General features: G+C 39.2%; 2 protein-coding genes across 2 annotated transcripts; one reads left to right on the top strand and one right to left on the bottom strand.

The window, feature by feature from the left end:
* Positions 1 to 11: 11 nt before the first annotated feature.
* Positions 12 to 12598, bottom strand: LOC146506451 (cell division cycle protein 20 homolog B-like). Its single transcript, XM_085180455.1, has 11 exons — positions 11758 to 12598; positions 7296 to 7512; positions 5542 to 5651; positions 4930 to 4981; positions 4305 to 4421; positions 3281 to 3492; positions 3049 to 3143; positions 2573 to 2801; positions 2238 to 2363; positions 2027 to 2150; positions 12 to 807 (listed from the first exon to the last, which is right to left on the bottom strand). Exons 1-11 carry the CDS (start codon positions 11812 to 11814, stop codon positions 710 to 712), a joined length of 1437 nt encoding a protein of 478 aa, XP_085036581.1. The 5' UTR covers positions 11815 to 12598; the 3' UTR covers positions 12 to 709.
* On the top strand, positions 8248 to 10791 carry gpx8 (glutathione peroxidase 8 (putative)). Its single transcript, XM_085180453.1, has 3 exons — positions 8248 to 8477; positions 8629 to 8890; positions 10182 to 10791. Exons 1-3 carry the CDS (start codon positions 8271 to 8273, stop codon positions 10343 to 10345), a joined length of 633 nt encoding a protein of 210 aa, XP_085036579.1. The 5' UTR covers positions 8248 to 8270; the 3' UTR covers positions 10346 to 10791.
* Positions 12599 to 14151: the final 1553 nt, after the last annotated feature.

The raw sequence follows: 14151 nt of genomic DNA, 5'->3' as shown, positions 1-14151 counted from the left end.
AGTCTAAGTGATTTAACTACTAAACACATAACTTTTAAAACAAACCACAAAGCTTTCACTCTATTTCTAGGTAAAATAGGTAGTGGGGATGTTTCATATCATGGGGGCAAGAATAAAAGCTACCTCAGGCTGACAGAGTGTATTCTATTATTAGGTTCCTAAATTTGATTTTAATGTGCAAAATACAATTAAAAAAACATTTCAGGAAGTCAAAATTTACAATGAAGACATATCAGAATGTAATATTAATAAAAACACAACTCAAAGTGAACTCACATACAGAACAAATAAATGCTGATGAGCCTTAAGTCAGCAGCAGCAGATTGGCACTGTTGGTGCTGAGTTATTTCATATATGTGTACACTAAAACATGTCCCATGTCTGTCTTTTGTTACCTTTCATATTATAGTAGTCAGTATGGCATATCTGTCATATCATAACTATATAAAAGATTCATGTTGTCTAGCTATTAAAACAGGAAACCTGTGCTACCGGTATGCACGATGCATGACAAAAGGTGTGAGCTGGTGGTAAACTGGCTTCGAATTGTGGTTGACATCATGGGAGGGAAATGTGTGGTCTCTATGACACAATTGCCAAGAAAGCAGCAATGTGCACTTATGTGGTAATCAATTGTATACCTATTTCTAACCAGATGCTAAAGAACTTTATTATCAATATGAATGTCACGGTTCCATGACGCTGGTTACTACAAATCCCAGATGCGAAAGCGCTGGTCCGCACCGGTGGAGAAGATCTGAGAATTGTCAGGGTTTAAGGTCAAGTGAAGGACTCGATCCGAGTGACCTGGTTAAAAAAAGAAAAAAATATATTATTTAAAAGAACTGAAAATCAGTTATTGTTGTTGGTATAAGTAGTAAGAAAATGCCACATTAACAGGGAATTAATATTGAATTGTACTACCTTGATTATAATCCCTTTTTACATTGATTTTTATAGATAATGAAATAAAAGCAACATGAAGTTAAATGTAAAAAATAGATAATACCAAAAACTGAACAATATAAGCACTCTGTTCCAAACCTCACTGCGCACATATTTGTCTGTGATTCAAACAAGCATCTCATTCAGTAACAACTTCTCCTTGTTTGCCAGTACAACTGAGTCAATCAGAGCCTTATTGGCAAAAATGAGAAGGGGGACTTTATGACTGTGGTTAACCAAGAAAATGGTGACTAAAAATCTGCCTACAGAATAACGACCTGCATTGGTGCAACTCAATAGGAGCTACACTATTTTGTTTTTGTTTGTTTTTTTCCATTATGAAAACAAGTCAATTTCCCTCTCTTATCATAACCAGTATTCCTATGGGAATAGGACTTTACCACAAGGGTTGATATCAGTAATTACACTTCTGAAAAATAGCGCTGAATGACTGTCAAGTTTTCATTTAAAATATAAAAGTACAAAAAAACTTAAATTAAAAAAAGTAAATTTTGAAAATTACTTGATAATTTTTTTATTAAGTTAAATTATTCAATATTACACGTTAGTGGGTTTTCAGTAAAAGTGTCTTTTGCATTCAGTGCTTGGTTTGAGCCCCCCTGACTAGAAAAAACAGGAATTTAGCATTTCTGTTAGCGGTTTATTTCTCTTTTTTTTCCCCTTAAGCCGTAAGTATTGGTTTTCTAACACCAGCTCACAATACTACAGGACAGTGAGACAGCTCATATTAAAACTAGCAACCTTAGTTTCATATTCACTAGAGGGAAGCCCAGAACACGAATCACTCAGCACACGATGGCCATTAAAGACATTAGTGGTAGGTGACAGAGCTGCTGCACTGACAACAACTGCTTCTGTGAGAATATTACTCACTGTGTTATTGACGCAACAACATTTGTTCCTATGAGTGTGTTGTCATTGTGTTGAGACTAAGTTGAGATAGTATCAGACAGCAGTGCTGATACAATTTAACGTTGCATTAAACATAATTATTTACTTTATTAATAAAAAGGTTGTAGTAATGTAGAACAGTCTTGTGGGGGTTTTTTTGTTTTCTAACCTGTGAACTGGTAAATGGGGCTGAGAGAGTGAAACTCCCACACCCAAGATGTGACTTTGTGATGAGGTAGGCCATGACCTGTAACCAGATATCTCTTCTTTTCAGCCCATTGTAGAGAACAGATCTGCAAATGAGGGTAAATAGTAATAGTTTATCCAGCATTTATATACAGCAAAACAAAAATATCCACAACACTGTAATTCTCAAGCACCTGTGAATTTGTTTGGACAGAAGTAACACAAGATGCTGATTGTGTGTCCCAGATTCTCAGCTCACCATCTTTCCATCCCCCTCCTGTAGCAATAATGTTTCCCTGCCATGGGCACCACCCCATTGCCTAAAAAAATAACACACACAAAGGTGGATACATTAACAGCATTTTTAAATCTCTGTTTACTAACCCCAAATCCGTACACATTAAAACCATTAGCCTCTTATTCACATTTAACTGCTTTGACGTCTGCTCAAACTCTGTAACTCTGGCTGTGTCAGCCTTTAAAAATGCCAAACAGTTTACTTTTAGCCTCCAAATCCAAGTACACAGACCTTGACAGCACTGGGCTGCTTCACTGTCATTATTGGCTGACTTGACATTTTTTTTCCCATGATGTCATCATCCCAGATATGGAGAAGGCCATCTGTGGAGCCGCTGGCCAGCCATTTGCCTCCTGGTGACCACTGCAGACTGCAGACCCCCTCCCTCTGGGTGGTTGCACCTACCAGAGGTGTGAAAGCCCGTGGGTCAAGGTGACAGATATGTCCAAGAACAGATCCACTGTCAGAAAAAACACTGCTTTTATGGACACTTTTATTGATTAAGTGTCTCCTACCCTGTCCGTGACTAATTCATCTACATTTCTTCCACTAAAGAGATAAAGCTGTATGACTTTAGCTCTTATCCGAAGCCTATCTATCCTATTTATTCATTCATTTATTTAGCAGAATTTCCAAATTGGTCAATCTTTTCCATTTCATTATTAAACAGCACATTCTTTAAATACCAGAACAAACCAAATGGGTACCTGCTAAGTAACTGCTGTTTCCAGGAAAGAGCTCTCACCACAGCCAGGTGTGACAGCAGAAACCTCATGTTCTGCTTGTGTTCGACATCCCACAACTAAAGAGTCAAAGAGAGACAAAGACACCACAAACAGTCATCCTGCTGATTCAGTAAATATGACACTTCCCTTCTCACAGAGCCCCCCATACCACATTTGGTCTGAATAAGTTTCCAACGTCTATGAGCTCATTTACCTGTATCTCCCCTCGTCTAGTTGCGATACTGAGGGCTCTTCCATCTGTGCTCCAGCACAGAGACGAGACCGACTGACAATATCGGCATCCTGATTGTGGACTCAGGTCCAGATGTCCAACCAGACCACGAGTTTCTGAATTCCAAATGTAAACTGAAGAGCCGAGTCCTAATGCAACCATGCCGCTACAGCTGCAGTCGAGAAGGTTAGTGTCTGAAATGACAAAGTTGCAAAAACAAAGCACTACAGAGGACTATATCGTAGCCATAAATTATTGATGAACAGAATGAGCCTTAATTATAAACATTAGATTTTTTTTGTTAAATCTATTATATCCACCAAAGTGTTTTCAGTAAGTATTTTTCAGAAAAAAAACAAGTAGCAGATGTTCCAAGTTGTATTTTTGTTGCCCATATGGCTATGCTATTTAAAATAATGAAATTTCACCAGCACACCCCAACACAACCACCATTATTCGTCAAACATGATGGAAATGTTATAGCACAAAGATGTGCAACTTCTTAGTGGCCCAATACTGATAGAAGAAGAAGTGTCACCTGATCCTAATCCAGAACAGCATGCTTATCAGTTGCATGCAAATAAGCCCACAAATAAGCACCAACCAACAGTGGTGAAGTAAAGGCCCAGCAGAGCATCTCAAGGGAGGAAGCACCACATTTAATCATGTCCATGCATTCTAGACTTCAGGCAGAATTAATGCAATGCAAAGGATTATTAGTTTGTTCAATTACTTCTGACCCTTTAAAAATGAGATTATTTATAAAAGTGACTATAATTCCTAAACAGCTAATGCAAAGCATTATTAACCCCAATGAATTTATGCTGAAAACTACATTTCAGCCACATTTGGATTGTTTTACAGTCTTCTGTGGTGTCTGTGAAGGCTCTCGGTCACCCAGGTCATTGTAGTCTAAGGAGCTTGGAAAGAAACATTTACTGTGGTGGTGTACAGAAGCAAAAAAACAGTATTTGTAAAAGTCATTTAGGGCTTCATTTTCTCTTACAGTAGTCATTCAGCAGTGATGGTGCACCCAACTTAACCACTGACTTCCCGTGCAGGCTCAGAGTGGCTTTGTTCAGAGTGGCAAATGGCTGAAGATCATATTTTCTTTCATCATAACCTTCAATGATAAAATATAATTTAAAAGATATTGTTACAAAACATACATTGTACATCTGCTGTTAATCCATTAATTTCCAAACACTTTATTTGTTGTGTCGTGTTTTTGACATGAATCAATAGTTGCAGCAAGCATCCACAATGATGTGCATTAAGCACTCGTTGCATTAAACTAGAATGTGTTGAAACTAATGATGACTGCTAAAGTGCCTAAATGTGAATAAAGTCTCAAGAGAATTTAACACGTGATTTCTTTCAAACTTTTCTTCCTTATTGCTATTCCAGATGTCATCTTTGTTGTCTTTGTACCCTACCAAATTTCTCCAGACTTCAAAAACGGGTGTGCAGTCTGATAAAGTAAACCTATAATTACATCATCCAGCGTTCAAAAATCAAAGCGAAAAAAAACTGCAGCGTGATCAAAGTATGTATTTTGGTTCCCCAATATGACATCATGTAGTACCAGTCCAGGGATCATTCACACAATCATTCATAGAAACATGATCTACCTGAGCGATTGAGATTTTCAGGTTCTTGAACTGCAGGTCTCCACACCCATCGCTGTAAAACAAAAACAAAAAAAGGGAAAAGAATTATTACTATTCAAGTTTCAAAAATATCTCACATTAGCATATCATTGAAAGTTAGCTTTAGCAATATATGCAGATTTACTTTTTTATATGCTTTATACATCGATCTGTTGCAGGGCCATAGCACAAGACAAGAAAAAGTATTCACAGTTAAAATCAATTCAGAATAACCAATCACCCACTGCATGTCTTTGGACTTCACACAGAAAGGCCCCAGACTCTACATAAACCCAGGACCTTCGTCCTGTGAGGCAGATGACCTAGCCACCACACCACCATCTCTGATAGGATAATAACATTTTATTATTCTTATATCAAACTGATTGTGTTCTTTTATTTTATTTCACTTCGAGCAACTTTTGGAAACCACACACATACAAAACTCTCTGACTTTTTTCACTTTTAAATGAAAACTTCTATGTTCGTGTATGAGACGATGACTTGCAGAAGTCAGTTTAGCATCCCCCTCAAACAATTACATCGTAACCACACACAGACACAAACGAGGAAGTGCAGCTTCCTTAAACAAACCTCTTGTGGGGCATTTTCTGCAGCAGGCCGTGTCTTGGCAGCGATCGTGCACTTTGTGTTCACCAAGTTAACAGACTCAGAGTGAGACAAGCCTCCCACCAATGCTGCCTCTGGTGAAATCAAATGACATCATAGAAAACGTCCAACAGCTCTCAAGTAAAAATGTATGCAATGTAAAAAGAATGAATATTGTTTCTAGATATGGGCCTAGGGGAGTGCACACCTGTGCATTTTAAAATCAGCAGTGTCATATAAGAACAGTGTTACCCAGCTGAATCATAAATAGGGATGGGTATCGTTTAGGTTTTATCCGATACCGGTGCCAAACCGGTACTTTTGAAACGGTGCCGGTGCTTAAACGGTGCTCAAACCGGTGCTTAAAGAATGGAAAACACAAAAGTGGTCCAAAAACCTCTCATGTTCAGCTGTTTTTTTGTAAAAAGATAACAATGTTAGCCTTTTCTGCAGCTATGGGGCATATATGGTATCATTCTTGGCTGGAAGCAGTGCTTAAACAATGGAAAAAAACACAAACTTTGTCCAAAAACCTCTCATGTTTAACTGTTTTCCACTTTTTCTTTGGTCATTTTAGCCTTTTTGGCCAGGGTGAAGGGAGTATCTGCCATCAAACAAGAAGACAGCTGCATGTAGCTATGATGGTGTTTGCTGTTCACCTTAAATGCATTAATGTAATAACGTGGTTAGCCTACTCAACGCAAATTACACACGAACAACATTAAGCTACTCACGCAGAGAAGAACGGCTGCTGCTGCCATCATCATCCGTCATCATTTCTGCTACACTGGCAGGGCTAGGGGCCAGGACTCTCCTCTTCGGGTTTTTGGGGGATGTTGCTAATTCCGGGTCCGATAACAGGCAACCCACAAGCAGTAGATGTGCTCGGTGTGAGGTCTCGCAGCAAGCTATCAAATACGGCGCATTTCTCGGCTTTAAAAAAAAACACTATGCGTCGCCAGGTGTTTCATCAGATTTGAGGTGTTACCTTCTTTGACAGTATCACAGTATCAGCTTAAAGCACTTGTTGCAGCTGCTGAGTTTGCATCTTTTGCTGTGAAGTACAGCCAGACTTTGACCGCTTCGCCTTGGGCATTTTTAATCTGTAGCTCTGCTCTAAAAGAACGTACGTACCTGGACCCGCCTACTATTCTCGGAAACTTAAAATGATTGGCTAGAATCTAAAGTGTATCATTCCATACCAGTTGGTGGCGGTAATGCACCTTTCAATTGTTTGCCAACCGCCAATACAAATGTAAGGAAGAAGAAAGTGTATCACAGCTCAGGAAAAAAAGCACCGAAATAAAGCACCGAAATGTGCGCTGCTTTTCGGTCTGGTTACTACCGTTTATGTCAGAACCGGTGCCATCATGGCACCGGATACCGGTACCCATCCCTAATCATAAATATGTTGTTCAAGTGCAACACCAACAGCTTGGGTACAGTCCCCAGTGGTGACTAGCGTCTTCATGTGGCAGGACAAAGTTGGTTGGAGTTTTTTAAACCAAAATATTTATCTAAATTACGCAAACATTGTTGCATTTTTATGACATACACATTATGCTTTAAATCCTGAATCAGTCGTTTTTCCCCTCTTCTAAAAATCAGTCGTTTAAAACCTGACTTCGGGTAATTTTTGAGTTTAATCACACTTTTAATGACCTAACTTATGTGGATATGCCTGGCATCAGTATTGCATTATTATTATTATTACTGAACTAATGTGTGTTGTTTGATACCTTGGATTTTTCCTGGTAGGACTCCCTGTCCCGGTTCATGCTTTCTCGGTGGAGAATCGAGCTCCAGCCTCTGACAGATGGTATCAAACTCGAAGCTTGGCTCACACTGCCGCCCAGGGGCCAGTGGGGTACTTGCAACAGGGCCTTCTCTGCAGCGCCTCTGGATGATCCGCCTCCTGAAGCATTTGTATGTGACTTCATGGGCCTCGTATTGTCCCTGAGCAGAAAAATAACAATGTTTTTTTTTTAAATACCATCTCAAAATAAGGTTATTTAAAATGTACTAAACAGTAACTTTATATCATTAGAAACTAATCTATTAAGAGCCTAACTTCCTGTTAAGATTTTTCAAAACCTTTCATAGCAGATGAAGATTCTGTAGTTATTTAAATGCTTTACAGTGATTACTGAGGAAACCACTGGAAAGTTTGTATGGTTAAGTGTTTGCTGAGGTTCCTCTAGTGCTAATAATCTGCACTGAGCATTCAGGCATGTTGACGATGAAATTATTATTATTATTATTATTATTATTATTATTATTATTATTATTAATAATAATAATAATAATAATAATAATAATAATAATAAGTTCCCGATCTCTGTTTTTAATGTTTTCCAGCATTAAAAACAAGTGACATCAGTCTCAATATTCATTCCGTCTTATGCTTTTTATATTAAACACACCTAACAAAAACTAAAAGATAAGACATTGTTTGTTTGTTTGTTTGTTTGTTTGTTTAATATTTTCAGCTGACCCTGTAGTCGGCCTATATAGGATTCTGTAGTGTAGCTGAAAGTCGAGTATTTACACGTAAAGTTCACTTATTATTAGTTTTATTTTGCTGCTGAGTTTCCGGTATAGTCGCCTGCGCCGTTTCTCCGTCCAGCTTAACGCGACTATTTCCTCTGATCCGCCCCAGAACTTCTGGAAGGAGAGCCCCAGTTCAAGCCACGGTTTGTTCTTTCCCCTCCAAGATGGAGGCTTTGGGAGGTTATCCTACCAGGTCCTCCAACCCAAAAGCGAAAAAGTTAACTGTGCTGTTGAGCATGACGGTGGGTGTGGGGTGTTTATTTCTTCTGCAGACCCAGCTGGTGAAACCCAGAAAACCGAAGGATTTCTATTCTTTCGAGGTGAAGGACGCGAAAGGGAGGACGGTTTCTCTGGAGAAGTACCGAGGAAAAGTATGTCCACATCATCAGCCGTCATTTCAGACTGAGAATAAATCTGTTTAACTTTCCCCGTGTCAGTTTAGACTTGATTTATTTGCAGAGTGCGTATTTTTAAGAGCTTTTTAAAATAACTGTGCACTGCTCCTAATCCCCTCCTTTGCAGGCGTCCTTAGTTGTAAACGTGGCGAGTTACTGCCAGCAGACGGAGGCGAACTACAAGTCTCTACAGGAGCTCCACCGGGAGCTGGGCACCTCTCACTTCAACGTCCTGGCCTTTCCCTGCGGACAGTTCGGGGATACGGAGACCGGAACCAGCCGGGACATCGAGGTTTTCGCCAAGTCAGCCTACGGCGTTACCTTTCCTTTCTTCAGCAAGATCAAAATAATGGGATCAGAGGCTGACCCTGCTTTCAAATTCCTCACAGGTTGGGAGAAAGGCTTTTAACGAATATCATGACTGTGGGATCACTGAGTGAGATCACAGAAACGCTGATTACATATTTATACCTGCTCCAAGTGCAGGATGTATTTAAGGATGGAAGGAAGTCAAATTTGGAGCTGTCACCAAACCTCAAATACTTAACAATTGGTCTCACCTGTATTCCAGGTACAAGTGTTGATAGTCTAAAACCAAACTAGATTAGGCAAAGCCTACTTTTACTTCATCTGAGAGGAAAATAATCTGTTACTGTTGCAAAATGTGGAGATGAACGTAAAGTTTTGTATTTTTTCAATCACCCCAGGGTAATTTAATGAGTTTTTATGAACATGATGCACCTGAAAGAAGACCTGCAGAACAAGTCTATGAACTCCAGAGGTAACTGGAATATAAAGTATGGTTCTGATCTATTCTGTGATTACAAGACTTGATGGTATAAAATTGAATCAATTCAGTGACATATCTGCTAAGTAACAACTTCATTTATGTTTGTAAAGCAGCAGAACTGACATTCTGCTCCATGCATTAGAATCTGTTTTTATTAATTAGCTGTATTTTTACAGTTACAGTTAATATTATTAATATACAGTAACACAGCAGTCGTGGTGAGCTATAATGATTAGCAGTAGCCAAGGGGGATGTATCATTTGAATTAATGCTATTACAGCATATGAACATAAGTATGCACATTTGAGTTTTTTAGTATTAGGTTTTCACTTGATTTTCAGTTACAACACATACATTTTTCACTGCACTATCAAATTATATAATATTGAAATGATACTATAGGATTGTGTAGCTATTTTCTTTTATTCTTATTTTATTTATTTAATATAATTTTTTTATGCATGTATTATTTTGATTTGATAGTGTCCACTTCTGTTAGGAAGTAGCTAAAAGGAGTTATTGGGGTTCTTTTTTTCTGTCGTCGTGGTACTCTGCTATTAAGTTATTAAATTAAGGCATTTGGTATTTTTGGTATTTTAGCATCTTATTTTAGCATCCTGTAATCTACCTAACTGTCAGTGTTTTTAAGCATATTTTAGACCCTGATGTGTCTGTCTCTGTTTTATCCTGGTTTTACCTTTGAGGAATATTTTTTGTCTTCAGTGTGTAAGAGTTTGTTTCACTATATGGAAACTGAATTACTTGTTGCTGCCCATCTTGGGTAAACAACTTTAAAGATTGCTTAAAAATAAGATACTTTTTTTTTTTTTTTTTTAAAGAAAGAAATGTAGCATTAACGACTGTTCTGCGACAACTTGTTTGTTTTTCAGATTCTGTGAAGAAAATTCCAAAGTGGAACTTCTGGAAGTTTCTGGTGAACCCAGAAGGGAAGGTGGTTCGATTCTGGCGAACAGAGGAGCCCATGGAAAGCATCAGAGAAGAGGTCACAGCGATGGTGCGGGAAATCATCCTAAAGAAACGAGTGGAGCTATGATGGCCCCTAGTGATCGGTACTGGACATAGCACTGCTTTATGTCTGTGTTTCCTGAGCTGTGGCAGCCAGGAAGGACTGAACTGTTGACAGTGAGTGTTGCTTGGAGAGGGTTGTCGTTCCAGAAAGATGCAAGATGAAAATATCAGGCAATCACCGTGATGCAATGCAAGTCAGAGTGTGTGTGCGTGTGTGTAAATGAGTGTATGTGGGGGTGTTTATCCTGTGGTCAGTGATGAGCATTTCTTATAATGACCACTGCTGCAGCTGCAGTGGTTATTTAGCTTTTCGGTTGTTGGCATTTTGAAATGTTCAGCTTCCCTTCTTTTCATCTCTCCAGTGTTTACATTAAAATCTTTTTAAGAGGAAGCAAATTAATTGAGCCTGATTTGACTGATTTGAGCCCAGCAAACTGTGCAGCATCTATCCAACAATAAAATGCTCTCATAAGTATTTGATTTAACTAATGACTTGAAGATTTTTCATTTAGATGTCCTGTGTTGTGGGAAACAAGCGTCTTTCTTAACTGAATAATTAAATCACATTACACATTAGCTGCTAATGTTAATGCATTGATATTAAGGCCATCTCCTTAAATATGGTGCTGATACTTTCCGTGCTGTAGATGATTTTTCTGAATATTTATGGCTATGAGAAAATAATATAAAATAGACAATAGAATCAATAAATCACATCTTAGTACTGATAGCAGTGAAGGGTGACTATACAGACATCACTGTTGGTGTGGATTAAATGGACAGTTGGAGGGCAGCAGCAGGTGAGCTGGCACAGGAAGAAACTACCAGCTAACAAGACACTGCCTTCAAGCCACCCACAATTCAACAGCTTCACTTTCATCTAAACTGTCCTTCTAATAAAAAAAACGATATTTTCTTTGCAGAGTTTGCAAACATTTAAAAGTCATATTGAATGGCTTTTGAGCCATTAGTGTGACCCACAGTGAAATGTAACTGTTAAAGTAGCAGAGCAGTGTGAGCTGGCTGAAGAAACGTCAGCTAACATTACACTGCCACCCAACCAGCCACAACACATCTGTTCATGTAAATGCAAATGCGTGGATTTGACTGCGCTGTACCGACGTCCAGCTGCTCATTTATCAGTATGCAAAATGTAGAATTGTCTCCCAGCTTTACTCTCGGCTGACTTCTTATAATATAATATAATATAATAAGAAGCGGGTTACGTGGCAGTGTCGGCAAACATGTTTCAGGTGAGTTGACAGTAGCAGTGAGGAGCGCAGCTGACAGCTGTCAATCAAATAGCACAGCCAGCAGCAGTACACTGCCGCACTGACACTGCAAGATCAGCAGAAAGAGGAAGGAGGCAGCCAACAAATGAAGCGGGAACATTTATGATTATTTTAATGCCAGTTTCACTTTAGTTCCCCCTCTTACCTTGAAGGGAAAGTGCCGCTTTCCTGTAAAATCTCGCAACATCATCCTCCTGATCATAAAAACAAAAACACCACAAGCTCAGCTCATCATTACGTGAAACTAGTTTCTACCATCTTAGTCTGTGCTTTCAAAGAGTTATTCACCAAGGTGAGGACTATTTCAAGTATGCTGCAATTAATATAAGTGACTGTGTGTTTTGGATTTTTTTTTTTTTTTTTTTTTTTTTTACACCACTATAGCACATGCTGTGGTTAGAAGAACCCAAATAGGAAGAGTCCCTGTGTTTAGTGTTTGAGTTGCCTGGTAGCAGCAACAGCAACCGATCCTAAGTAACATATAACATGTCTTGACTGCTCTACTGAGGCTATTTTAATTGCCCGCAACTATGTTATAACTTACTTACCCATCTGCGTGAATCTTCACTCCAGTGTTTCAGGCGCATCTTCCATTTCCTTCATTTAAGCATGCCCCAGTCCCCACTATCTCAGTCCTCCCTATCTCAGCCAAAGTGAGGACACTGACCGGTCATGCCTGGTGCACCTGTTGTCTCCTCTCCTATATACTCTCGCTGGGCGGACGCGGGAGCGGGAAGCAAAGTCCTCTGCTGTGCTATTGGCTGTTAGGTCCATTTCCCCCCTGTTTTTAATTAAGCGGCCTATAGACTCGCTCCTATTCAGGGATTCCCTTCGCGTCCTGGTTTCTAATGGAAACAAACAGACAAAGAAAGAAAAAGAAAAGAACAACGCGGTAATGTTATAAAGGTGGAGGTGGTTGCGTGTTATCAGTTGATGTCCTAACTTAGACAAGGACAAACTACTTCACCTTCATTTCTTTAGGGTGGTGTCAGTTTGCACACTTAATGACATGGTTTACAGATGCAGGCTTTTATTCAGCTTGTTATGTCGCTGAAGAAAGCATAATTTTAAATTTAAAGGGTAATGATGATTATCGGCTATAGTTACATTAGGAAAGAGGTAGGATCGTGCAGTTTGGCACCTTTAAAGCACACGAAAATTTATTGTAAGTAAATCATAAATCACAAATCCTGAAAACACGCCAAAACTAGAACTGAGACCCTAGAGCGAATAGCCTTAAATATTTTGCATATTTAGAAATACAATTATTATTATTTATATATTTATTTATTGCTAAATTGTAGGCCTAATAAGTTTTTTTTAGATGTTTGGAAGTGAATTCAAACATGAGCAATTTTTTGACAACACATACTAATAAACACTCCGCAAACTGCAGACTTTACTGATTGGATTTAATGCGTTGTCATAAACCTGTAACAGCTCCTCTGGTGGGCAATCAGTGGCCGTGTTTTGCGGGTAAAGGCCCTGTATCCGCGGGCCACACCGTTTAATGAGGAGCTGCTCTGGCGCTAAGTGGGCCGAACGGCGCGAGAGCACGCACGTTCTCGCCACCTGCCACTTCCATATGCGCTCGCACCTCGAGTGCGAGCCCGGGACAGTGCGCCAGGTGCTCCATCAGGCTGTCATAGAGTCCAAATGATACACATAAAAGGTTAAGCTCTCAAGATAACCCACAGTAACCTTTAATTTATCATCACGTCCAACAGAAACAACAACAACAACAACAACAACAACAACAACAAACGGCTCAGTGTTTGTTATTTTTACTTTTAACCTGGAAAATCCACAAATCTGTGGCAGAGCAAACAAAATTACCACATAGGGTACTATAATTTAAATCCATCCAGTTCTCATTCATAAAATAAAAATGGTTAAACTAGTTTTGTTTTGTTTTTTTCATCAGTATAAAATGTATCAAATTTAAACAGCCTGCATTTTCATGTAATATTTTATTTAGCCAGTTCATTTAAGTTTTTTAAATGAGTTAAATGTGAATTAGCTTTCATGTGCCCAGAACCTTACACGTCTGTATCCCACCACAGGATCAATGCGTATTTTTCCCGCTGGACTCCGTCGGGCTTGCAGCCTCTCTCCAGGTTTGAGTTTAGTCACCTTAGAAACGCATTGTGTCTGTATTTTCCTTTCTCCTCCCGCATTGTTCCCAGCAGTTTGGCGGTAGCTTAACAGGTCAAAAGTGTCACAGCCAGCTTATACAATGCTTTGCCCTGTGCCATGCTCTCACCAGCGGTGCTGGTCAGATACAAAAGCATTTGTTTGCGGTAAAAGTGGCTCAAGGCCCGGCTGGATGTCGAGCTCAGCACACGTGCAGAGGTTTCTATAATAAAGTGGCTGAAATTTGACATTAAACATCAGATTGTGGCCAAGGTTGGCTAGTATGTAACAAGGGAAGTAGGATGGTTTAACTAGATAATTATTATTGGGCTATCTGCATCTATTTAGAAGCAGCTGGACAGGTCAGATGTAAGAATCTGCCATACTGACTTGCTGAATGACAGAT

This window comes from Neolamprologus multifasciatus, chromosome 12 (genome assembly GCF_963576455.1).
Source record: "Neolamprologus multifasciatus chromosome 12, fNeoMul1.2, whole genome shotgun sequence".
NCBI lineage: Eukaryota > Metazoa > Chordata > Actinopteri > Cichliformes > Cichlidae > Neolamprologus > Neolamprologus multifasciatus.
The sequence above is the reverse complement of the archived record's forward strand: the minus strand, read 5'-3'. Positions and strand labels throughout refer to the sequence as shown.